Source organism: Magnolia sinica, chromosome 6, assembly GCF_029962835.1.
Source record: "Magnolia sinica isolate HGM2019 chromosome 6, MsV1, whole genome shotgun sequence".
Classification (NCBI taxonomy): Eukaryota; Viridiplantae; Streptophyta; class Magnoliopsida; order Magnoliales; family Magnoliaceae; genus Magnolia; species Magnolia sinica.
In genome coordinates this window covers 41825131-41852410 of record NC_080578.1, presented here as the reverse complement: position 1 = coordinate 41852410, position 27280 = coordinate 41825131, and the positions used below count along the sequence as shown (strand labels likewise).

General features: G+C 41.6%; 1 protein-coding gene and 1 long non-coding RNA gene across 2 annotated transcripts; both read right to left on the bottom strand.

Moving 5' to 3' along the window:
* Positions 1-932: 932 nt before the first annotated feature.
* Positions 933-27046, bottom strand: LOC131248701 (protein CURVATURE THYLAKOID 1B, chloroplastic-like). The gene is made up of 6 exons (XM_058249102.1): positions 26828-27046; positions 22875-22999; positions 21183-21269; positions 20448-20510; positions 2442-2479; positions 933-1238 (listed from the first exon to the last, which is right to left on the bottom strand). The coding sequence occupies exons 1-6, from the start codon at positions 26991-26993 to the stop codon at positions 1181-1183; spliced, it is 537 nt and encodes a 178-aa protein (XP_058105085.1). The 5' UTR covers positions 26994-27046; the 3' UTR covers positions 933-1180.
* LOC131248702 (uncharacterized) lies at positions 2841-20441 on the bottom strand. Its single transcript, XR_009172354.1, has 3 exons — positions 18704-20441; positions 5659-7575; positions 2841-5423 (listed from the first exon to the last, which is right to left on the bottom strand). It is a non-coding gene; the product is annotated as an uncharacterized LOC131248702 (long non-coding RNA).
* Positions 27047-27280: the final 234 nt, after the last annotated feature.

Below are 27280 nucleotides of genomic sequence, written 5' to 3'. Positions count from 1 at the left end.
TTAAGTGTTGCCATTTCATCTGATTTGATCATAGTTAGCAAAACTTCATTTTAAACTCTTTATTTTTCAAAAAAGTAAAAAGAAAAAAAAAACCTTGTATAATTTACTGAACATTTTAAAAACAAATCATATTTCACAAGATAGGAACAACATTCATTTCGTTGGGCAAACAGAGCTAAACTCTTTTTTTTTTTCAAAAAGAGAAAAAAATCATTTAATTTAAGAACGACATTTGCGAGTGATTTAAAAGATAGAGATAGGTGGCCATCGCGGTTGGCACAATTGAGTAAATGGTGGAAGATTTTAGTAGAGATTGATGGGTTTATATGGAAAAGAAAAAAAAATAAAAATCGAGGACTAAAAGAGGCAACGAGTAGTGTGTTAACCCACAGTCTGATTACCTGCCAACATATTTGCTTATGCATATAGAAATATTAATTGTTTTAATTGAAGTTTATTATTTTAACCTAAGGTATATGTAACATGACACAATTATGTGCATATATAGCTGGCTTTTTTTTTTTTCCTCTTTTGGTTTTATTGAATTGAAAGATTGGGTCCTTGCTCTTGCTCCGGTGGTAGACTCTTAGGAGTTTCAACACCTGGTCAAGGGTTTGAATACCTATAGGTGGTGAAATCCCACTACGGCGTGAGTGTGTGCGCGTGTTTAAAAAACTAAAAAAAAAAAAAAACAGAATTGAAAGATTATTAAACCCAAACTTTTTATTTTCTGAATTTTTAGCATTTTTGGCTGAATGTTTTAATGTTTTCTAGTGATCAAGACTGAATTAAATCTGACCATTTACCATAAATTTTTCTTCTCCATATGATGTTTTGCTACGGATTTGGCTGAATATATGCAATTTAATTCACTTGTTCATCCAAACATAGATTAAATAAAGGCCAAAAAGAAAACGCAACAACAACGTCGATCCCCACCAACAGGTTAGGATAAGGTCCATCAAAGGGAAAATGTACAACTAATCTGCCTTTCAACTTTATATCTACAGCATACTTCCATAAATTTTAACTAATGACAACAATAATAAATTTATTTTTATTTTGAATTATTGTGCGAAAAACATGCAAACATTTGCGAAATAGCTACTCCCTATCCTCAAGAGTTTTTGCTCTGTCATAACAACTTCCCTTGCTGATGATAATCATATCGAATTCTCGATTAATCGCTCCCGATCACATTGCTGTAGGTGTCTTTGATTTTGTTTATCAAAGTTTCCCTGAAAATTTCCTCACAATAGATACAATTAAAATCATGAGAATTACAAAAATGAGTATGATGTGCAAATGTTAGACAAGCTCTGGCTCGTGCAAGGGCGACGAAACAGGAGCCAATCACAGCTCATGCCTTGTGGTGCATGTGTAGACCCGGTTCAGGGAAATCACTCCTTTTCTGGGTTCATGTGATTGTGGTGGGATGGTGAAGGGGAGATATGCTAGAATCGATTTGAGATGGTTGCATGGCCACTGATCAGCTTCCATGTCCCCTTAAAGGGCCACTGTTTTTATAAGTTGAATTGTTTCCTTGTTATCTACATGTTTCTAAATAGGGGCCCACCTATTTTATGGATCTGCATGAGCTTTTTTTTTAGCAAGGCATCTATGCTATGAGACCTGCCCTAGGAATGATAAAGATTTTTCCACATGTGCTACTGTGCCACATGTACAACCATTCATCTTCTCTAGCACCCCATATGTGTTAATGTGCCAAATGTACCAACATCCATCTTCTCTTGTGCCCCATGTGTGCCAATGTACTAATGTGCCTTTGTCTATCTTCAATCATTCCGAACATGTGACAAGTGCCACCCTCTAGCTTCAAGGGCCCACATGTTTCAACTATGCTAATGTGTCTTTTATGCTACATGTGCCACCATACAACTTCAAGCACCTTACATGTGCATCATGTGACAACTTAACTTCAAGAGCCCCACATATGTTGCGTCTTTCAAATGTGCTAATCTAGTTCATGGCAATAACTAGAATTTTTAAAAGAAAATTTTGTTTTGTTAAATAGCAAATTTGAAAACAAGTTTAAGATTTTTAGAAAAATCTTGTTGAAAAATAAATAACAAAAACTATGCTTTCTTGTGTCCTTACTCGCACCTTGGTGGTAGACTCACAAGAGTTTCAACAAAGATCATCGGTTCGAGTAGCCATTGTGGTGAAATCCCATTGTGGTGTGAGTGTGTGTGTTAAAAAAAAAAAGGAAAAAAGAAAAAAGAAAACTATGCTTTCTTTTCCCCAATGTCTTGGAAATGAAGTTTTCTGCGAAATACTATTTTCTTTCCCATGCTTTTCACAAATCAAAACAGGCCATTAAGTGAAACCTAAAAATCTGAAAATCTCATGAGAAATTCGTAAATTTAAGAAATTTTGGAGAATGAGATTTGTCAGTAGCTAGCATGCTTACAACTGCATACCTTTCTGGCGTAAATACGAGGTTCCGATAAACAAACCACTGCAAAACATAAAGCAAATGCATCAATTACCAAGAGCTGTTGATGCAGGTAGGACCCATTTCATATCATTGGATAAAGCAAACGCATCAATTACCAAGAACTGTTGAAGCAGGTGGGACCCATTTCATATCATGGTCCAATCTTGATTTGATGGTAATAAGGTTCTTTTTTTTTTTTGGTAGAAATACTGTTTACTTGCTAGCATAAGTAAGAAAAAAGTGGACATGCATGGCATCCACTCTATCCATTAGTTGTTCACCTCATTGTCACCGTAGATGACAAAGATCAGTTCAATCCAAAACTCATGTGGGCTACACCACCAAAACAATATAAAATCACACCTAAAACTCTAAATTTGCATGATGCTAATAGAGATTAGATTTGATTAAGTAGATTTAATTGAGTGTATCATATTGTGTAAATTTGATTGAGTGTAAATAGGATTTGACTAGGCTGATTGAATGTAATTAGGATTTGATTAGGCTGTAATTAGGATTGTAATTGATCATAAATCTATTTTTAGATCCATATCTCTTGTATATACTCATGGCCACTTATCAATGAAACACAAGAAAGAATAGGTACATAAACACTAGTTTACAAAACTCTTCTTGATATCAGAGCTAGCCATCTTCTGGGTGAATCAAAGAGATTTCCAACTCCTTAGCTGCAATTCAACATCCATTCTCAGTATTGATCTTGCTTACTACACACTCTTATGAGGCATTTGTAACTGCTATCATCACTAGGTCAGATGCTCCAACTTTTCCTCTCTTGTCAATATGCTGTTGAGCAAAGAAGCAAGAATTGAACAATTTCTTCACAAAAATATCAACCATACCACTCTTCTCACCTCTAGAGGTCATGGTCATGGACATGGCTCATTTAATTCACATCAGCGTGGTCTACTACTCCATGGACCATGCAATCATAGCCATGTAAATTATAAAGGTTGTGGTAGAGGTGGCCATGGCGAATATGGTGGTGGTTGTATATGAAATTCCTCTACTAACCATCTACGTTATTCTAACACTTGTGAAATTTGTGGAAAGGTGAATCACACTGCTCTCGACTGTTTCCAAAGATAAAATCAAAATTACTAGTCAGATTATCTGCTATAATCATTCTCTACTATGAATGTTTCATCTCCTTCCGATGATAATTGGTATCCAAATATCTGAGCCACAAATTATTTAACCCCTGATGATGCTAGTCTCTTTAATCACCTAGAATACACAGGAGATGAGAAAATCATGGTTGGAAACAGGACTGGATTGCCTATTGGAAATGTTGGTATAGTCTAACTAACGACTCCCTCCTATGATTTTTCAGTTGAGGATTGTTACATGTCCCTTCTATTAAAAGAATTTATATTCTGTGGGTCAGTTCACTGATGACCATGATTGCTGCTTTATATTCACCTCTTCTGATTTTTGTATCAAGGATCCACAGACATGGAAGGTATTGCTCCAAGGACCTAGCAGAGGAGGACTATCCAATTTCTCGAAGTTATGGAAACATTTGGACTCGGACTTGCAACTTTTATGGTGAGAAAGCCTCGTCGGATATGATACATGCACCTTGGAAATCCAAATAATAAGAAATTAAACCTTTAAATAACACAAAGGAATTGCTTGTTTCTGGGAATAAGAAAGCACCAACTATTTATTCTAGTTACTTGGTTGGCAAGAGTAGCTGACTGCTCTTTTCTTCATCTGAATCTATTGTTGATGTACCTCTACATTTGATTCATGCAGATCTATGGGGACCAACTCCTTTCTTGCCAACTGGAGGTTACAGATATTATTTGTTTCTTGTGGATGATTACTCATGTTTTACTTGGTTATTTCTGCTAGTTTGCAAAACTCATGCTCTTCATTGCTTTATTTCATTTAAGAAGTTGATCGAATATTTATTTAAGAAAAAATTAAAAATTTTAGAAGTGATGGAGGTGGTGAATTTTCTACTCCTTTAACCAACTTTCTGAAGCAAGAAGGCATCCTACATCATCTTTCATGTCCTCACATTTCTCAGGAAAATGGCACTGCTGAACAAAAACACTGACATGGTGTATCAGGCATTGCCTTATTAGATCAAGCTCATATGTGCAGAACCTTTTGGGTTGAAGCCTTTTAAATCAGAAGGTTTCTAATAAACATGCCATCAAATGTCCTCTGAAAGCAGCCTTTGTATGAGAAACTATTAAAAAAAAACCCAAATATTCTATACTTTTAGAAGCTTTCCTTACCTTCTTCCATAAAAATCAAGTTAACTCCTTGGACAATACCATGCATTTTTTTATGGATACAGTCAACAACACAAAGGCTACTGATTTCTTGACTGGACTCTAGGCACATCTATATTTCTCTTCATGTCATCTTTGATGGGACACTTTTTTCTTCTGTAGACTCCTTAAAACATGATTCCACTCAGAGTGATTCCAACAACAAGTGGATTATTCTTCCATGGTGTGAGAAATCCTCTCCAGCTCCTTCAACTAGTAGTAATTTTGAGCCTCCTCTCACTGTATGTAGACTTAGGACAGATTCTGCTCCTACTGTTTAAGCTCCCTCAATTGCACCATTCTTACATGTTGATCTTCCACAGTCTGGTAGTTCACACAATTGTTAGGGTCAAATACATCCAATGGTCACTCATTCTCGAGATGGGACCTGAAAAATAAAAGCCTATCATGTTGTAGACACCCCACCCATTACAGGGTGACTGGCTGCACAAGATCTGGACTGCAAACCAAAACCTTAACCTGAAAACCCTCGAAGTCAATCTCAGAATCCTAAAAGCCTAAACCCTAGGAAGCCCAACAACCAAAATCCTAAAGCTTCGAATCCTTAAGCCCCAATTCCTGAAAATCCTTGAACCTGGAATCCAAAACTTCACAATTGACCGAACTTGACACCTTAGGAAACATGTGCCCCTAAAACCCTGTTTAGGTCCATACCAGCCCATAAAAGGTCAGTAAAAACTCCCCTAACCGCATCCAAACTAAGCAAGAGCCTCATTGGGACCATTCAAACACCAAAAGAAGGCTAAAATAACTCCTTTTACAAGTGGGAATTAGCTTTCCGCCAGTACTTTTTTTTTTTTGCCAAAATATGACGCCTAGCACAAGGACAATCCTAAACCAGTTTCTGGGTAGTAGAAATTAATTTTCTGCCACCCTAGTTAATCCCATCTGACCTGCATGGTAACCCAGGAATGTATGCCTCAACATTTGAGCCAACATAGCAATGGCAGTAATCTGATTGCCACTGGTAGCTCTATAAAATGGGACTTCCTCCCCCACTTAAAGGGGTGATAAAGAGGGGGATAGAAGTGGTCCAACACATCCAACCTTCCTCCCAGCAATTCAAGTTACCCATCCTTGGGCTACGTGCAATCCAACCCATCCAACTAGCAATCCAAGCCACCCAAACACAGCATTACATTGATTTAATTACTTTCAGCAGTCTAAACCTTACGGAACGGAGTTAGGATCTAAGATATGCAACCATTTCTTCCTTGATGAGTATCGGGTCTCTTTCTTCTCTCTCATATTTCCACATGTGCAAGGTCACCCTGCTACGTCATTTCATTTCTCATATACCCCCTTGCTATATCTTCTTTCTTAGTTTTTGAATAATTGTCTCCTTGGTCATGATTAATAACGAGCTCTCCATCTCAATGGTCAATATTATAGTCGAGCTGTTTTAATTTTGTCTTTTTGAAACTAAATATTCCTCCAAATTTCCTAAATTCTGCAAAGTAAAGACTGCATGTCAGTGCGGGCGGAGAAGGGTGATTGACCCCTTCTCTATCACCGAGGCCCTTACTCAAAATCTCAAAAGCACACCAAACTGCCAGAGTCATTCAAGTTGGGGAATCTTCGATTCCCTAACTTGTAGCGATTCTATGGTGTCTAGCTGACCATATATTCTGAACTTCATCGCCTAATGGCAATTCCAAGTCGATATACCTTTTCTTGTGTCAATAGCACCCCCTATTCCACCAATAGACGAAAAGATGAGCAAGCATGGAGTGTATCGCACATGTATCCAAATATCTTGATCCCATGGGTCTTGTTTCCCCCTTGGATCCTTTGGAACCTATGTCCTATACCATGGCCTGCAAGGATCCCAATTGGTGGTGGTCTTTCATGGATGGAGAATTCTATGCTCCTTAAAGGAAAAAAAAATGGACCCTTGTTCCTTCTCATTCTTCTCAAAATGTTGTAGCATGCAGATGGCTTTTCAAACTTAAACAGAAATCTGATGGAACCATTAAGCATTACAAAGATTGGCTTGTCGCAAAAATATATAATTAAGAATATGGTATTGATTTGGATGAAACTTTCAGTCACATAGTAAAGCCTACTACTGAATTAGATTGTTCTTGCTATCACCACTTCTTGTGATTGGAATATTCAGCAATTGGATGCTAAGAATGCCTTAATTCATGGTGTTCTTCAGAAGGAAATTTACATGCGACAATCTCCAGGCTATGTGGATCCCCCTCGACCCACTCATGTTTGTCATTTGTGTAAAGCTATTTATACTCTTGAATAGGTATTGAGCTTGGTTTTCTTCATTCAGCACTTTCTTACTGGAATTAGGGTTCTTTTTTAGCAAAACCAACAACTCAATTTTATTTTTTTTACAATGACTCACAAGGAATGCTAGTCATTCCTCTTTATGTTGATAACATCATTCTCACAAGATCTTATATTATAGCTATGGATGAACTCATCCATACTTAGAACAATCAATTTGATATGAAGAACTTAGGGTCCGCACATTACTTTCTGGGAATTGAAATCTCCCAGTCCTCTTCCACTGTAACTCTTACTCAGAGTAAGTATGCCCTTGATCTTCTTAAATGAGCAAATATGGTTGATGCTAAACCAGTTTCTACTCCTACCATTGCTAACTCTAAGATTTTTGCTCATAGCTTGGTGGGCACTCTCCAGTATTTGACAATGACACAGCTTAGCATTGCGTATGCTGTTAATCAAGCATGTCAATTTATGGATGCTCCATCCACTAATTTAGCAGGAGTTAAATGGATATGTTTCTACGTAAAGCGCACCCTCAGTTACTACCTGATGTAGAGCAGGTCGCGTACAGTTACATGGCCAAGATGGATCAGAAAAGGCCCGGTCGACGACAGAAGTGATCCGGACCATCGAACCTTACATCGGGCGTATCTTGCAATCCGGAATGAGTTATCTGACGTAAAATATATGATTTTGGGGTAGAACGAGCTACTGAAGCCAACCAACCCCGCTACGCCGGGTTGCGCAGCCCGGAATTGCGAAAAACCCCTGGATCGATGGTCGTTTCCCCGTTTTAATTTCGCTTTTACTATAAATAGTAAGTTTTAGTTTGATTATAACTCTTCATCCGTCGGGCTTTAGGAGTTGCGCCCAACGTGAAAAGAGCTTAGAATAATTAGGAGAACGGTTTGGTGAAGCCAAATAGGACACTTACTATTTTTGGCCGAAAACCTTGCGCATTAGTAGACATCACGACTGTCTATAAATAGTAAGTTTACTATTTATAGTAAGTCGCGGATTCTAAGAGTTTGAGTTGTAGTTTGATTCTGATTTCTTTCCCATTGCTTGGTACCCCTATTTAAAGGGTTGTGAACTCGTTTTTATTCATCAATTAATCAATTTCGAATTTATTAGAATTTATTTCTATTTTCTGCTTTCTTTCCTCGTGGATTCGAGAAGTCTCTGTGAGGAGTCCAGAGAAGCTCCGTGGATTCGGAGTAGTTATCCTCATCACGTTCATCCCTGCGTCAATTGGTATCAGAGCGAGGATTCCCCTCGGGCCGATGGCAAACAACGAAGGTATGAATCAAAATCCTGTGGACGGTGATCCAGGGATTCGTTATCTTTCGGAAAGAATGGAAGCTTTCCATCGGGAGAGTCAGTTGACCATGCAAGGGCTGCAGGCAACTCTCGACCGTCTTGCGGATGCGCTACTTCCGCCCCGAGCCCTAGGCGGTGCTCCACCACCCGTGGTGGCTCCACCACCCATGGTTGCTGTACGACACCACCCCGATTTTCGTAGAGCACTACCAGTGGCAAACCGCAGGGCTACACCAGATGATTCAAGTTCTAGCGACGAGGATCTTAATGAGGGTTTTGCGCGACGACCAATCCATGGAGGTGATCATCTAGATCGTGCTGAAAGAGACTATCGAGGTAAGGCTGAACTTCCTAGTTTTAACGGTTTATTACGTATAGAAGATTTTCTCGATTGGCTAGCCGAAGTAGAGAGATATTTTGATTATATGGACGTGCCAGATCATAAAAGGGTAAAATTGGTAGCGTTTAAATTAAAATCTGGTGCTTCTGCATGGTGGGAACAATTACAACTCTCACGAGCTCGCCAGAACAAGGCGCCTATCTCATCATGGCCACGGATGAGACGTCTTCTTCGATCTCGATTTCTCCCCAGTGATTATGAGCAGATATTATTCCAGCAATATTAAAATTACAGACAAGGAAATCGAACCATCACAGATTACACTGAAGAATTCCAACGGTGGCTACACGAAATAATCTGTCAGAATCTGAGTTACAGAAGGTGGCACGATTTATAGGTGGGTTGCGACCAACAATTCAGGACCGAGTTCAGATGTACCCAGTCGGGACCATGGATGAAGCAGTTCAATTGGCGGGTAGGGCAGAAACATAACTTGCAAGAGCTCCTGCTCGTCCATATCCTTCAACTCGACCCCCCATGACGGGTCCCACGCAGGATCCAGTGCTGCCACGAGGAAAAGACCCGCCTCAACTTCCTACAACCATAAACTGTGATACGGGGAGCAGCTCATCCAGACCTCAGCACCCACAATAGCGGGTCCGGGTAGGATTCCAAATCCTTATGCTCGGCCAAGGTCAAACAATTGTTATCGCTGTGGCCAACCAGGCCACTTATCAAACACTTGTCCTCAACGTCCCGCAGCACACTTGACTATAAACGAAGGGGGCACTGAAGATGAGGTCGTAGAGGAAGGCCATCGCTTTGATGAACATGAACAAATCACTGAAGAAATAGCAGGTGGCGATGAAATGACGGGCGAGGATCGTGGCGAATTTCTAGTTGTGAGGCGATTGTTGTATGCCCCACGAAAGGAATTACATCCACAACGACACAATATATTTCGTACTCGGTGCACCGTCAATGGAAAGGTCTGTGATGTGATCATAGACAGTGGTAGTAGCGAGAACATCGTTTCAAGAGTGATGGTGGACAAGTTGCGGCTACCAACGATGAAACATCCTTCCCCGTACTCAATTGGCTGGATAAAAAAGGTGAATGAGACCAAGGTAACTGAACAATGTACTATCTCGTTTTCAATTGGCAAAAATTATAAAGATCAAATACTTTGTGACGTGGTCGATATGGAAGCTTGTCATATGTTACTCGGTCGACCCTGGCAGTCAGACCGTGATGCGACCCATCGGGGACGAGATAATGTTTACGTATTTGTCAAGGATAGTCGAAAAATAATCCTTGCCCCTATGGCACCAGAGAACCACCCTGAAGCCTCTAAAGTGGAGGGAAGTTCCCTCTTGACCATTCGGGATTTTATGGAGGAATCCAAGGAAACCAGCGAGGTATACGCCGTAGTGGTGAAGGGCGAGGAAGAGGAACCCTCAAACATCCTTCCAAGTTTAAGACTGTTGCTAAATGAATTTAAAAAAGTCTGGCCTAGGAATTTACCTGATGGATTACTCCCCATGAGGGACATCTAACATCACATAAACCTCGCCCCTGGGGCTAGCCTGCCGAACCACCCTCATTATCGGATGAGTCCGAAGGAGTGTGAGATACTTCAGGGGCAAGTGGAGGAATTGATCCGTAAGGGTCTCTTGAGAGAGAGCATGAGCCCATGTGCCGTACCAGCATTATTAACACCAAAAAAAGATGGAAGCTGGCGCATGTGTGTCGACAGCCGAGCAATCAACAAAATTACCATCAAATATCGGTTCCCAATACCACGGTTGGACGACATGCTCGATATGTTAGAAGGGGCCAAGGTGTTCTCTAAACTAGATCTAAGGAGCGGGTACCATCAGATTCGTATTCGACCCGGTGATGAGTGGAAAACGGCATTCAAGACCAAGGAAGGGTTGTATGAGTGGCTGGTCATGCCCTTCGGCCTATCGAACGCACCAAGTACTTTTATGCGTTTGATGAATCAAGTTCTAAAACCGTTCACTGGCCGATTTGTGGTAGTATATTTTGATGACATATTGATATATAGCCAGGATGAGGCGGAGCACAAGAAACATCTCAGGCAGGTGCTACAGGTCCTACAACTTAACAAGTTGTACCTCAACTTGAAGAAGTGTAGTTTTTTAACTGACAGCCTATTGTTTCTAGGATTTGTTGTAACATCCACAGGCATTCGTGTGGACGATGAAAAGGTGCGAGCTATTAGGGAATGGCCGATCCCGACAAACATTCATGAGGTGAGGAGTTTTCACGGGTTGGCGACTTTCTATCGTCGATTTGTGCGAGATTTTAGCACCATAGTCGCGCCTATAACAGATTGCATGAAAAAAGGACCGTTCCAGTGGACCGATAAAGCTGATAAGAGCTTTCATGAGATCAAGCAGCGTTTGTCTACAACACCGGTCTTGGTGCTTCCTAATTTCGAGAAATTGTTTGAGGTTGAGTGTGACGCTTCATATGTCGGAATTGGAGGAGTATTATCACAGGAAGGCAGGCCGGTAGCCTTCTACAGCGAGAAGCTCAGCGAAGCCCGAAAGAAGTGGTCGACTTATGAGCTTGAGTTGTATGCAGTTGTTCAGGCGCTACGACATTGGCGACATTATCTGATTCAAAGAGAGTTTGTTTTGTACACTGACCATCAAGCATTAAAGTTTATTAATAGTCAGACTAACGTGAATCGTGTGCATGCTAGATGGGTTGCGTTTTTACAGGAATTCACGTTCGTTCTGAAGCACAAGTCAGGGCAGCAGAACAAGGTGGCTGATGCACTTAGCCGTCGTGCATCACTACTAGTAACAATGAGCAACGAGGTAGTCGGCTTCGACTGTCTCAAGGAGCTGTATGCCGAGGATGAGGACTTCAAAGATTCTTGGATGAAGTGTCAAGAAGGTCACCCCAGTGACCTTCATATACAGGACGATTTTCTCTTCAAAGGGAATCGATTGTGCATCCCCCAAAGTTCTCTGAGGGAGCAGATTATTCAGGAGCTACATGGAGGTGGCCTTGGTGGACACCTGGGGCGAGACAAGACGCGAGCTCTTGTGGAAGAGCGGTATTACTGGCCGCAGTTAGTACGCGATGTGGGAAAAGCCGTACAACGTTGTCATGTTTGTCAGACCTCCAAGGGGCAATCTCAGAATACGGGCCTCTACACTCCGTTACCTGTGCCTAACGGCCCTTGGGAGGATTTATCAATGGACTTCGTACTTGGTCTCCCACGAACACAACGCGGCATGGATTCGGTGTTCGTGGTGGTAGATCGTTTCTCAAAGATGGCGCACTTTATCCCATGCAAGAAGACCCTCGATGCAACACACGTGGCGAATTTATTTTTCAGGGAGGTCGTTCGGCTACACGGGGTTCCCAAGACCATTACTTCTGATCGTGACACGAAGTTCATTAGCCACTTTTGGCGGACTTTATGGAATCGATTCGATACACGACTTCAATTTAGTAGTGCTTACCACCCACAGACTGATGGGCAGACCGAAGTTGTGAATCGCACGTTGGGAAACCTCCTTCGCTGTATTTCAGGAGAAAAACCGAAGCAGTGGGATTTGGCCTTGTCTCAAGCAGAGTTTGCATTCAACAATATGGTGAACCGCTCGACAGGGAGATCACCGTTCCAGATTATTTACGGACGAGTGCCTCGCCACACACTTGACTTGGTTCCTCTGCCCAAGCACCCAGGCACGAGCATTGCAGCAGAACATATGGCAGACAAGATCATGGGCATCCATGCAGAAGTGCAGACCAAGCTACATGCCTCGAACGAGAAGTACAAGGAACAAGCGGACAAGCATCGGCGACAAAAAGTGTTCGAGGTAGGCGACCGCGTTATGGTCCATTTGCGCAAAGAGAGATTTCCGACCGGGACGTACAACAAGTTGAAAAATAAGAAGATTGGACCGGTACCAATCATCCGAAAGATCAATGACAATGCTTATGTTGTTGATCTCCCAGATGACATGGCCATCTCACGGACTTTCAATGTCACGGACCTAACCGAGTATCATGAACCAGAGCATGACGAGAACTCGAGGACGAGTTCTTTTGAAGTGGAGGAGACTGATGTAGAGCAGGTCGCGGACAGTTACATGGCCAAGATGGATCAGAAAAGGCCCGGTCGACGACAGAAGTGATCCGGACCATCGAACCTTAAATCGGGCGTATCTTGCAATCCGGAATGAGTTATCTGACGTAAAATATATGATTTTGGGGTAGAACGAGCTACTGAAGCCAACCAACCCAGCTACGCCGGGTTGCGCAGCCCGGAATTGCGAAAAACCCCTGGATCGATGGTCGTTTCCCCGTTTTAATTTCGCTTTTACTATAAATAGTAAGTTTTAGTTTGATTATAACTCTTCATCCGTCGGGCTTTAAGAGTTGCGCCAGTGTGAAAAGAGCTTAGAATAATTAGGAGAACGGTTTGGTGAAGCCAAATAGGACACTTACTATTTTTGGCCGAAAACCTTGCGCATTAGTAGACATCACGACCGTCTATAAATAGTAAGTTTACTATTTATAGTAAGTCGCGGATTCTAAGAGTTTGAGTTGTAGTTTGATTCTGATTTCTTTCCCATTGCTTGGTACCCCTATTTAAAGGGTTGTGAACTCGTTTTTATTCATCAATTAATCAATTTCGAATTTATTAGAATTTATTTCTATTTTCTGCTTTCTTTACTTGTGGATTTGAGAAGTCTCTGTGAGGAGTCCAGAGAAGCTCCGTGGATTCGGAGTAGTTATCCTCATCATGTTCATCCCTGTGTCACAGTTTCACCCCAGAATCGGACCGAACCGATGGCAAACAATGAAGGTTTGAATCAAAATTCTATGGATGATAATCTAGGGATTCGTTATCTTTCAGAAAGAATGGAAGCTTTCTATCGGGAGAGTCAGTTGACCATGCAAGGGCTGCAGGTAACCCTCGACCATCTTGCGAATGCGCTACTTCCGCCCTGAGCCCTAGGCGATGCACCACCACCTATGGTTGCTGTACGACACCACCCCGATTTTCGTAAAGCACTACCAGTGGCAAACCGCAGGGCTACACCAGATGATTCAAGTTCTAGCGACGAGGATCTTAATGAGGGTTTTGCGCGACGACCAATCCATGGAGGTGATCATCTAGATCGTGCTGAAAGAGACTATCGAGGTAAGGCTGAACTTCCTAGTTTTAACGGTTTATTACGTATAGAAGATTTTCTCGATTGGCTAGCCGAAGTAGAGAGATATTTTGATTATATGGACGTGCCAGATCATAAAAGGGTAAAATTGGTAGCGTTTAAATTAAAATCTGGTGCTTCTGCATGGTGGGAACAATTACAACTCTCACGAGCTCGCCAGAACAAGGCGCCCATCTCATCATGGCCACGGATGAGACGTCTTCTTCGATCTCGATTTCTCCCCAGTGATTATGAGCAGATATTATTCCAGCAATATCAAAATTATCGACAAGAAAATCGAACCGTCACAGATTATACTGAAGAATTCCAACGGCTGGCTACACGAAACGATCTGTCAGAATCTGAGTCACAGAAGGTGGCGCGATTTATAGGTGGGTTGCGACCGATAATTCAGGACCGAGTTCAGATGTACCCAGTCGGGACTGTGGATGAAGCAGTTCAATTGGCGAGTAGGGCAGAAACACAACTTGCAAGAGCTCCTGCTCGTCCATATCCTTCAACTCGACCCCCCATGACGGGTCCCACGCAGGATCCAGTGCTGCCACGAGGAAAAGACCCAGTACCTCAACTTCCTACAACCGCAAACCGTGATACGGGGAGCGGCTCATCCAGGCCTCAACGTGCAGCACCTACAACAGCGAGTCCGAGTAGGATTCCAAATCCTTATGCTCGGCCAAGGTCGAACAATTGTTACCGCTGTGGCCAACCAGGCCACTTATCAAACACTTGTCCTCAACGTCCCGCAGCACACTTGACTATAAACGAAGGGGGCACTGAAGATGAGGTCGTAGAGGAAGGCCATCGCTTTGATGAACATGAACAAATCACTGAAGAAATAGCAGGTGGCGATGAAATGACGGGCGAGGATCGTGGCGAATTTCTAGTTGTGAGGCGATTGCTGTATGCCCCACGAAAGGAATTACATCCACAACGACACAATATATTTCGTACTCGGTGCACCGTCAATGGAAAGGTCTGTGATGTGATCATAGACAGTGGTAGTAGCGAGAACATCGTTTCAAGAGTGATGGTGGACAAGTTGCGGCTACCAACGATGAAACATCCTTCCCCGTACTCAATTGGCTGGATAAAAAAGGTGAATGAGACCAAGGTAACTGAACAATGCACTATCTCGTTTTCAATTGGCAAAAATTATAAAGATCAAATACTTTGTGACGTGGTCGATATGGAAGCTTGTCATATGTTACTCGGTCGACCCTGGCAGTCGGACCGTGATGCGACCCATCGGGGACGAGATAATGTTTACGTATTTGTCAAGGATAGTCGAAAAATAATCCTTGCCCCTATGGCACCAGAGAACCACCCCGAAGCCTCTAAAGTGGAGGGGAGTTCCCTCTTGACCATTCGGGATTTTATGGAAGAATCCAAGGAAACCGGCGAGGTATACGCTGTAGTGGTGAAGGGCGAGGAAGAGGAACCCTCAAACATCCCTCCAAGTTTAAGACTGTTGCTAAACGAATTCAAAGAAGTCTGGCCTGAAGATTTACCTGATGGATTGCCCCCCATGAGGGACATCCAACATCACATAGACCTCGTCCCTGGGGCTAGCCTGCCCAATCGCCCTCATTATCGGATGAGTCCGAAGGAGTGTGAGATACTTCAGGGGCAAGTGGAGGAATTGATCCGTAAGGGTCTCTTGAGAGAGAGCATGAGCCCATGTGCCGTACCAGCATTATTAACGTCAAAAAATGATGAAAGCTGGCGCATGTGTGTCGACAGCCGAGCAATCAACAAAATTACCATCAAATATCGGTTCCCAATACCACGGTTGGACGACATGCTCGATATGTTAGAAGGGGCCAAGGTGTTCTCTAAACTAGATCTAAGGAGCGGGTACCATCAGATTCGTATTCGACCCGGTGATGAGTGGAAAACGGCATTCAAGACCAAGGAAGGGTTGTATGAGTGGCTGGTCATGCCCTTCGGCCTATCGAACGCACCAAGTACTTTTATGCGTTTAATGAATCAAGTTCTAAAACCGTTCACTGGCCGATTTGTGGTAGTATATTTTGATGACATATTGATATATAGCCAGGATGAGGCGGAGCACAGGAAACATCTCAGGCAGGTGCTACAGGTCCTACAAATTAACAAGTTGTACCTCAACTTGAAGAAGTGTAGTTTTTTAACTGACAGCCTGTTATTTGTAGGATTTGTTGTAATGTTCACAGGCATTCGTGTGGACGATGAAAAGGTGCGAGCTATTAGGGAATGGCCGATCCCGACAAACATTCATGAGGTGAGGAGTTTTCACGGGTTGGCGACTTTCTATCGTCGATTTGTGCGAGATTTTAGCACCATAGTCGCGCCTATAACAGATTGCATGAAAAAAGGACCGTTCCAGTGGACCGATAAAGCTGATAAGAGCTTTCATGAGATCAAGCATCGTTTGTCTACAACACCGGTCTTGGTGCTTCCTAATTTCGATAAATTGTTTGAGGTTGAGTGTGACGCTTCATATGTCGGAATTGGAGGAGTATTATCATAGGAAGGCAGGCCGGTAGCCTTCTACAGTGAGAAGCTCAGCGAAGCCCGAAAGAAGTGGTCGACTTATGAGCTTGAGTTGTATGCAGTTGTTCAGGCGCTACGACATTGGCGGCATTATCTGATTCAAAGAGAGTTTGTTTTGTACACTGACCATCAAGCATTAAAGTTTATTAATAGTCAGACTAACGTGAATCGTGTGCATGCTAGATGGGTTGCGTTTTTACAGGAATTCACGTTCGTTCTGAAGCACAAGTCAGCAGAACAAGGTGGCTGATGCACTTAGCCGTCGTGCATCACTACTAGTAACAATGAGCAACGAGGTAGTCGGCTTCGACTGTCTCAAGGAGCTGTATGCCGAGGATGAGGACTTCAAAGATTCTTGGATGAAGTGTCAAGAAGGTCACCCCAGTGACCTTCATATACAAGACGATTTTCTCTTCAAAGGGAATCGATTGTGCATCCCCCAAAGTTCTCTGAGGGAGCAGATTATTCAGGAGCTACATGGAGGTGGCCTTGGTGGACACCTGGGGCGAGACAAGACACGAGCTCTTGTGGAAGAGCGGTATTACTGGCCGCAGTTAGTACGCGATGTGGGAAAAGCCGTACAACGTTGTCATGTTTGTCAGACCTCTAAGGGGCAATCTCAGAATACGGGCCTCTACACCCCGTTACCTGTGCCTAACGGCCCTTGGGAGGATTTATCAATGGACTTCGTACTTGGTCTCCCACGAACACAACGCGGCATGGATTCGGTGTTCGTGGTGGTAGATCGTTTCTCAAAGATGGCGCACTTTATCCCATGCAAGAAGACCCTCGATGCAACACACGTGGCGAATTTATTTTTCAGGGAGGTCGTTCGGCTACACGGGGTTCCCAAGACCATTACTTCTGATCGTGACACGAAGTTCATTAGCCACTTTTGGCGGACTTTATGGAATCGATTCGATACACGACTTCAATTTAGTAGTGCTTACCACCCACAGACTGATGGGCAGACCGAAGTTGTGAATCACACATTGGGAAACCTCCTTCGCTGTATTTCAGGAGAAAAATTGAAGTAGTGGGATTTGTCCTTGTCCCCAGTAGAGTTTGCATTCAACAATATGGTGAACCGCTCGACAGGGAGATCACCGTTTCAGATTATCTACGGACGAGTGCCTCGCCACACACTTGACTTGGTTCCTCTACCCAAGAACCTGGGCACGAGCATTGCAGCAGAACATATGGCAGACAAGATCATGGGCATCCATGCGTCCGACCAAGCTACATGCTTCGAACGAGAAGTACAAGGAACAAGCGGACAAGCATCGGCGACAAAAAGTGTTCGAGGTAGGCGACCGCGTTATGGTCCATTTGCGCAAAGAGAGATTTCCGACCGAGACGTACAACAAGTTGAAAAATAAGAAGATTGGACCAGTACCAATCATCCGAAAGATCAATGACAATGCTTATGTTGTTGATCTCCCAGATGACATGGCCATCTCACGGACTTTCAATGTCACGGACCTAACCGAGTATCATGAACCAGAGCATGACGAGAACTCGAGGACGAGTTCTTTTGAAGTGGAGGAGACTGATGTAGAGCAGGTCGCGGACAGTTACATGGCCAAGATGGATCAGAAAAGGCCCGGTCGACGACAGAAGTGATCCGGACCATCGAACCTTAAATCGGGCGTATCTTGCAATCCGGAATGAGTTATCTGACGTAAAATATATGATTTTGGGGTAGAACGAGCTACTGAAGCCAACCAACCCAGCTACGCCGGGTTGCGCAGCCCGGAATTGCGAAAAACCCCTGGATCGATGGTCGTTTCCCCGTTTTAATTTCGCTTTTACTATAAATAGTAAGTTTTAGTTTGATTATAACTCTTCATCCGTCGGGCTTTAGGAGTTGCGCCCAACGTGAAAAGAGCTTAGAATAATTAGGAGAACGGTTTGGTGAAGCCAAATAGGACACTTACTATTTTTGGCCGAAAACCTTGCGCATTAGTAGACATCACGACTGTCTATAAATAGTAAGTTTACTATTTATAGTAAGTCGCGGATTCTAAGAGTTTGAGTTGTAGTTTGATTCTGATTTCTTTCCCATTGCTTGGTACCCCTATTTAAAGGGTTGTGAACTCGTTTTTATTCATCAATTAATCAATTTCGAATTTATTAGAATTTATTTCTATTTTCTGCTTTCTTTCCTCGTGGATTCGAGAAGTCTCTGTGAGGAGTCCAGAGAAGCTCCGTGGATTCGGAGTAGTTATCCTCATCACGTTCATCCCTGCGTCACTACCCTTCACCAAATCCTCCAATTTAACTCTTCATGGCTATTCAAATGTTGATTGAGCTGGCTGCATTGGCGATGGTAGATCCACATCTAGTGGCTATCTATTTCTTGGCCCTAATCTTATTACATTGTGTCCTAAGAAGCAACCTAATGTTTCCTGGTCTACCATAGTAGCTGAACACCACTCTGTAGCTGTTTCCATCATAGAAATTTCCTGGGTTCAATATGTAGTACACGATCATTTTGTGTTTCTATCTTCTGTTCCAGTCTTGCTGTGTGACAATGTTATTGCAATTCAATGGTGGTCAATCCTGTCTTTCATGCTAGAATTCATCACATAGAGATGGATTATCATTTTGTTCGTGAGTGGGTTGCCCAAGGATTGCTTTTTGCTCTTTATATATTCAATTTGAATCAATTGGCTAATGTTTTCACCAAATGCCTATCTTCTACACATTGTTGTTCTCTTCAAGTCAAGCTCATCAAGGATTAGCTTGTCCGCAGAAGCGGGTTGGGTGCATAATAGATAGATATTAGATTTGATTTATTTGATTGAGTGTATCATATCATGTAGATTTGACTGAATGTAATTAGGATTTGTTTAGTCTGTGATTATGATTGTAATTGATAGTAAATCTATTTTTAGATCTATACCTCCTATACATATTTATGGCTACCTATCAATGAAAACAAGGAAGAATTCGTACAAAAACACCAGTTTAAAAAACTCTTTTAATGTGGCCCACCTGAGTTTTGGGTCATGCCTCACCTGATGAACAGATTGGATGGTGTATAACTAATTTCTTTGCACCTACGTATCATCCATCACACTGCCACAATATTAAATCTCTCTGTGTAGGCTCCTATGATCCATAGGGGTTCAACAGTCTGGGTATGGGCCAATTCATCCCAGACTTATGTTTAAGAGCTAGATGGGCCTTCAAGAATGGGCTCGTGCACTGATTCATGCTAGAAGAATAGACCCAAATCCAGTCCATGAGCCTCATAAACTAGCTTAAAAGGGGAAAACATTGCTGGGCTATTAGTTGGAGAAGGCTACTCAGCCCATTCCTAGGTCCCAGCTAAGGGCTGTTTGTGTGCTTGATCTCTAACCATACAAATAGCTGTGATTTTTTTTTTTTGGTTTTTCTTTCTTCTTTTCTTCTTCTTTTTTTCTTTTCACTCGAATGTGAGCCATTGTTGTGTTTTCTTCCATAACCATTTATTATTATTATTTTGTTACAACATCTTAGAGGGTTAGGATTTTTCCATCTGGGAAATTTTGGTGGATGACCCAATGGTGGGACACAAGTCGTTCAGCCTAAGTCAGTGATAGTCCTACATATTTATATATGAGTTCATTTCGCCTATGTCCTACCACTCAGGATCACCAGCATGTGTCACCTGATGAGGCCCACATGCTGATCTGGTCTAATGATCAGAACCGTTCATGTTTTGGGTGCTACTCTTCTGATCATCAATATGTATAGATCAATGTGGAGTAGGAAATATATATATATATATTCCGAGAGCTCACATCTAGCTCCAAAGGGTGAGAATCATTCTTGAAGCATAGTTATTGTATCATAGCTCATTACTGTGGCACCAAGAAGATGGAGAGTTCCATTGGGCGGGCCGCAAGAGGTGACCATATGGGCAACGTAGGCAATATGAACTCTCTATGTATTTTTCATCCTCCCAATTTAATTGTAGTACATGATTCGGGAGAAAAGAGTACATTACAACATACCCCTGTATAACCAATTCCTATGAGTTCAAGAATGGCAGGTACTAAAGGAAGCCTATCGATTGCCTGCATTAGAAAGTAACATCTATCAGGAAAACTACATTTAGAATATAAAGAGATGCTCTAATGCTTTCTTAGCACAACAAGTCATAGTGTTCTTAGTTGCATGGGGACACTAACATAGGTCGATTCATTGATCTAGTCTGTTCATTAGGTCCAACTCTTTTTTTATGGGAAAAGATCGCGTAATTCGACCAATACCAACCATTTAATCGATGGCCTTTAATATGGACAGTCAACATCATTTGCACAAAAATAGGCCTAATCAGTGATGATCATCATTGCTGATTGCTTATGATTCATGGGTTGGACATCATTTGATCAAAATCATCCATAGCTTGGAAAAAAGGATGGTTATATAAAATAAGGTCAAATCAAGGATTGATTGGATCATCCCATTTTAGTAGCCTGTAAAAAAATGTCATGGACTTAATGGACAGTTCATTTGATCACTGTCAACCACTGCAAGTAGAAGCACTTATAATTTGTAGGGCTCTCTGCAAGCACTGAAGCATTTCTCTAAAAAATGAAATGAGAAGGATTTAGATATGAACCCATACTAATAAATTACAGGCTTTGTCAGTAATAAAAAGAGATTTTTTTTTTCTTTTATAATTTTTTTGCAATAGGAGAAAACAAACCGTGACATTGAACAAGGGCATTGACACATGTCCTCACCGAGATCAAACCTGCCGAGCCCCACAACGCGATGGCTACAGCCAATGCAAGTACAGTCACTGCGTACTTGTCTTCAATCTTGTCCCACTACATGAACATGATTAAATAGCAAAAAATAAAAAATAAAAAATGCTAGAATCAATACTGCCTCCAAATTAGAACAACAAAATTGTCACATGGCTATAGTTGCTGCTGTTGTTAGAGAAATGTCATATCAACTTAACATTTAATGTTTCTATTTTCCTCTTATGTGTCACTTCTGTGGAAGATGTGAGTCCTCAAAAGGGTGAACTCTACCGTGAAATCACAAGAAATGACATCACATGCATATGATGAGTCAGACAATCAGCCATACATTGATTTTTGCAGAAATCACACAAGCAAGAACATTTATTTCTGTAGAAAATCAGATGAGGAAGGCTATGAAGGAAGAAAAAGACAAACAGAGTGGAGAGAGAGAGAGAGAGAGAGAGAGCGGGGGGGGGGGGGGTAGATTTTTTTACACTTCCTGTATAAGTTTTAGCTATCGCTTGTATCCATGGGGACTTCTTATTTCCTAATCCTATTAACCCACAACTCTAAAAAGGAAATTTACAAACTAATCACTTTTTTAATTTAACTTAATAAAAGCTTGTTTAATAATTATCTTAATTAAATTAGGACTAGGCAATGATTTTCAATACTCTTTTTCATTGTCAAGTTTCACTTGTATCTTTATTCCCAAACTTCTTTTGAAGAATTAAATTTATCTGTGCTAATTTCTTTGATTAAAATATCCGCCGCTTGGTCATTTCCAAAGACATGAGTCAACTATACAGCTTTGCTTCTAACCATATGATGAATAAAGTTGTAATAAACCTCTACTTGCTCCATAAGGGCATGAAATATTGGATTCAATGCTAGCATAGTCGAGTTAACATGTCACACATGATTAAATACTTGACATTTTCTCCAAAGTCTCTTGGTAGCTGTGTTAACCACACACTTCCACAAGTACTAGCATTACAATTCAATATTCAGCTGCTGTAGCAAAAAAATGAAATAGTAGGTTGCTTCTTAGTTCCTCATGACATGCTTCCCCGATGAAAGACTAAAACAGAAACTTGATGTTGAATGACTTGTAGATGGGGTAGCTTGTTAGTGCTAGTTATGATACTAATACTACACACTACCATGTAACAGTGCTCTCAGTTGCATCGGGGCACTTAGGACGGTCCAATTGACCTAGTGGCACTGTCGGCTCAGGATACATTTCAAAAGCTACAACTAGAAAAATATGCTGATTGCTAAATATCTAATCTATCTGAAAATTCATTTGACTCATACTTCAACTGAGTCAACTCAAATTGAGGAGATTTCAAGCTGAGTCATGAGGAAACTCCCTCATATCACTGACTTGGATCCAACCCGGTAAGACTTGACTCTAAATCACTTGCCAGTGAGGTTATGTTTTTTAATAAAAATATTGAGGGGAGTGGTGTTCAAACTCACACCTGTTTATTTTTCCAATTTTAATACTTGTATCATTTTAAATATTTTTCATTATCTCAAATATTTTTTAATTTATTTATTAAATTTGAGTTGAGTCGAATAAAGACTCAGTCAAGCATTTAAGTCCACCTGATCTGGCTGCATGTCGTGTCGAGTCTCTCGCTGTATCATTCAACAACAATAACAGAGATAAATCCTTACTACTTCTTGTACTGTTTTCATGATTTCTGGAATCTCTGACTCTTCTTCAGCTGGTGATTCTCCGGTGGCTATGATCTGAGTCTCTCCAGTAGCCATGCTGATGACGTTCCGGGCAATTCCACGACCTGAAACAGAGAAGACAGGCCCATCAGATCCTTGTAAAACATATCATGTGTGCAGGACATCTGAGCTATTGTAAAAGTTGGGTCACACCATGAAGATCACCTCGAGCAAATGTAGGCTAGTCCACTCGTCAGGTGGGCCACAAGTGTACGGTCAAGGGAGATTATTCCTTTTATTTTAATCCAAGGGAGCTTTTATTTTTCTTGGAATGTAATGTATATCTTGTATTCAGCTTTGCCAGGCCTATGCACGACTACAAGGAATACCATTTTTGTGGCACCGCATGTTAGGCTGGAACTATCCAAGCCATCCATCATATGGCCCCAATCATATAGATGTTGTCCCAACAATAAAGTTGGTCCACTCATGACGCAGGGATGGTGGACATGATGAGGTCAATCACTGTCTTCCTCAAGGGGATTATTACTCCTGAGTCCACTGAGCTTTTTTGGACTCCTCAGAGAGATTCCTCGGGTTCATGAGGAGAGAGAAAATAGAAATAAATTCTAATAAATTCAAAAATAGATTGATTGATGATATAAACGAATTTACAACCCTTTAAATAATGATACCAAACCTAAGAAGAAGTTTCAGAATCAAACTCCAACTCAAAACTCCCTAAAATTCGTGACTTACTATAAATACTAAACTTACTATTTATATACTGTCATGATTTCTACTACACTTCATGTTTTTGGCCAAAAATAGTAAGTGTCCAATTTGGCCTAATCACGTTATTCTCCTAAATTTTCTAAACCATTTTCATGTTGGGAACGAATCCTAAAACTCAAAGGATCAAGAGTTATGATCAAACCAAAACTTAGTATAAATAGTAAAAACAAAATTAAAAAGGATTTTTGATTGTCGATCTGATGAAATCTCGCAAATTTGGCATGGGCAACCCAGCATAGTAGGTTGGGTAGCTAAAGTAACTTCTCCTACCCCAAAATCATATATGGTACAGAACTCATTCTGGTTTGCTGAGATATGCCTGTTTTACGGTTCTAACAGTCCTATCACTTCCACCTCCGGTCAGGCTTTCTCTAGGCCATCTTGGACATAAAAGTGTCCATGACCCTTTCTACATCAACTCAGCAGGTGGATACCATTTTAAAAATAAATGGGCGGCTTAGAAAACTTTGGCCAAGTTATGAATGTACAGCTGAGAAAAACTTGTGCTCACAGCATTGCCCGGCATGGACCACGAATAAAATTGTCGGGCTCGAGTTGGGCCTTTCATGTAGGCGTATGCTGGGCTCGGGCCATGGCCCCATAGTGGGCTGGCCCATTGCCACCCCTAATGGAAGCAAGTCCAAATGCAACTGGGTGTAAGAGAAGGTCCCCGCACTTCCTGCTAAATCATTTCTAAAACGTTTTGTATAGGGCTTTCACGGGCCGGGCCTGAGTTGGCTTTGGCCCAGATTTTGAACTGTTCAATGGGCCGGCGGGTTCCTTGATAGGCCTAGTTGTGAATTTGGGATTTTTTTTTTTTTTAAATAAAAATAATACGGCAGTATGTGATGCTTGATGCTCATGCACTTAAAAATAGTACAAGTGATGTTCATTATCTCACTTAAACCGTTCTAACCGTGTGACCAACTTTAGATAGTAATTTTCTCGGAATCGGATTGATTGAACTATTTGAATTCTGATTCGTGGAGACTTCTTTGCTGAAATTGGACAATTGTCTATTTTTCAATTATATCTTCTAATAAATGAACACAAATCCGCTGTTTGTATTATTGATTTAGTGCAGAACTTTTTTGTACTCTATTAAAATTTGGGCCCACAACTTAGAGAGTTTATTGTGAGTTAATCGTGTTCCAAGAGTAGAAGTTATTAGTGCCTGAGTACCACACATCACATTTTCCAGAGTACAAAGTTTCCTCTTTGTAATCATGCCATCAACCCATTGGTGGTTCAGTGAGGGGACACCCATGGGAGGGGGATTAAGGTGGATGCCACACGTGTAAGAGATCCAGGTCATTCATGAGATAGTGCAGGCTATGAAGATATGCCATATATAAGAAATCAGGGCAGTACACATTTTAGTGGGCCACATGTGTAAGACTTTTGTTTAGGTGGACCCATGTGATTAGCGGTTTGGATGATCTGACCATTGGATATTTAGGTTGAGCATACTGGTGGGCCTCACTATAATGGTGATCGATTCAAATACATAATGGGGTGATATGGTTGGACTGTATCATGTATCAACAATATTTCAGTTGGACATGAACTCTATCACCATAGATACTTATAGGAAAATATTTGTTGTGATGGGTTACGCCTTATATATATATATATATATAAAATCCCCAACACACGTGCAAAAAGCTTATTTATCATTGAAATGGGTTTTTAGAAGAGTGTGAGGTGCAGAGGGCCAAATTCAAAACGGTAAGTTCTTTAATGCATATCTATAATCTTAGACCATTTAGGTATGTGTTTAAGATTCAGTTATTTGTTTTAAGATTTTTATTATTTATGTGTAGACCATCTAAACTATGGTTAGATCCTTACTCTTGCTCCAGTGGTAGACTCCAAGGAGTTTTAACACCCAAGTCAAGGGTTCGAGTATCCATAGGTGGTGAAATCCTACTACAATGCGAGCAACCCATGATGTGCATGTAGAATCCACAAGATGCATCTGGTGCAGCTCTTCTTCACATACATTCCAAAAATCATCTCAATCCAAAACTTAGGTGGGACACACAGCTGGGAGCAATGTACAATCACACCTAAATTATGTGTATTGTCTTGGTGTGGCCCACCTGACTTTTCTGTATTCCTTTATCCTGATAGGGTGCACTAGATGAATGGGTTTATAGCATACATACACGGACCGGAGGACCCCATATTCCAGAATGATTCTATAGTATGTTCCTTTTTACCTTTGGTGTGGCCCACCAGAGTCATGGATAAGGCTGAAGTTTAAGATCTGAAAGTAACATGTGGGGCCAAATCTAATGGACCGATTGGATGGAAATTAACTAATATACATTCTAATGAATGTGATCATTCCCCATTATAAGTTACATTGGTTTTCTCGCAGGCCTTCACGTAGGGTCGTCTTCGAGTGGCATTGGCACTAGTTATCTAAAACGTGTAACATGGCTACAATTTTCAAAGAGAAATGATAATGTACTGCCCCTTTGTACGCTTACGTGACTGCTTATTTTTTCTGTTAATGCGTCACATTTTAAAAACAAAATCTGATCCGTCCAGATGGTTGGCCCTGACATTAAGATCATCTAACCTCAAAATAAGCCAGATCCGTTCTCGATTGAGGTTAAACCTATACATTGGCTCAAGTCATAGGCTTATTCATTTTACTAGCGTGGCCCACCTACTAGGATTAGCCTGATTTTCATGACAGATGATATTCATGATAAGGTCCACCATCTTCACGGCTCGGATGTAAGCTTATGGCACCGGAGCAGTACCTGATGATCGAAGGCAGCTGACCCAATGCCTTGGGAGGCCCTGAATTTCATGCATCCACATCGTTTACAGCACACATGTTAGACATGGAATCAATCTGGACCGCTCATCCAATGGTCTCTACCTTTAATTGGCCACCAAATAAAAATTGCTTTCTTAGACCAATCCTAACCATCCAATGAATGAACTTTTTCTCTGATGGAACTTGACCTTCCAGTTCTATACTGCTGAGTATACCATTAGGATCTTCTAATCAATCTGATGTTTTGTTTCTGGTCCATCCAATATGAAACCGAGTGTATGGTTCGGATCAAACCCGTGTAAGCCATGTGGACGGTAAATGATGTGGAGGCATGTTAATCCATACAACAACACCTACTACTTACAATGAGTGTTCGTCTTCCTAGCGTCACGATTTTGCAGGCGGTTCGTTGGGCCCACAGACGGGTGGAAGGTGATGGAATGCAGGGGCCCATGTTGCTGGCGAGGGGCTTTTCCATCAATAAGAGTCGACGGTGAGGATAGAGAGATAGTGGCAGAGGTTGAGGCCATGATGTTTCAGGTCCTTCAGACGTTATACTGAGGAGCGTTGGTTTCTCTCAACAACATTAGCATATGTTATAACGATCTTCGTACAGACGAGTCTAGTTGTGGACAACCACTCGTTCGTTTCAATGCGGATAGTGCTGACTTGGCAGCATTGGATAGGTTTTCTCAGGTATTTCATTGGACGGGCTGATCGACTTGGGGCCCGCTTCTTACAAGGAACCTGGCTTTCGTTATCTTTACAGGAGTTATTTAATAATACTCTGATTGTGATGGGCACTCAAAAATTGTAC

What these genes read in the sequence shown, in the direction of transcription:
- LOC131248701 (XM_058249102.1), bottom strand. Translation starts at nt 26,993, where the DNA reads ATGGCCTCAACCTCTGCCACTATCTCTCTATCCTCACCGTCGACTCTT. An exon ending in TGAAAACAGTACAAGAAGTA is followed by an intron (nt 21,270 to 22,874) that starts GTAAGGATTTAT and finishes ATGTTCATGTAG; the next exon opens with TGGGACAAGATTGAAGACAA. An exon ending in CTCGTATTTACGCCAGAAAG is followed by an intron (nt 1,239 to 2,441) that starts GTATGCAGTTGT and finishes GGAAATTTTCAG; the next exon opens with GGAAACTTTGATAAACAAAA.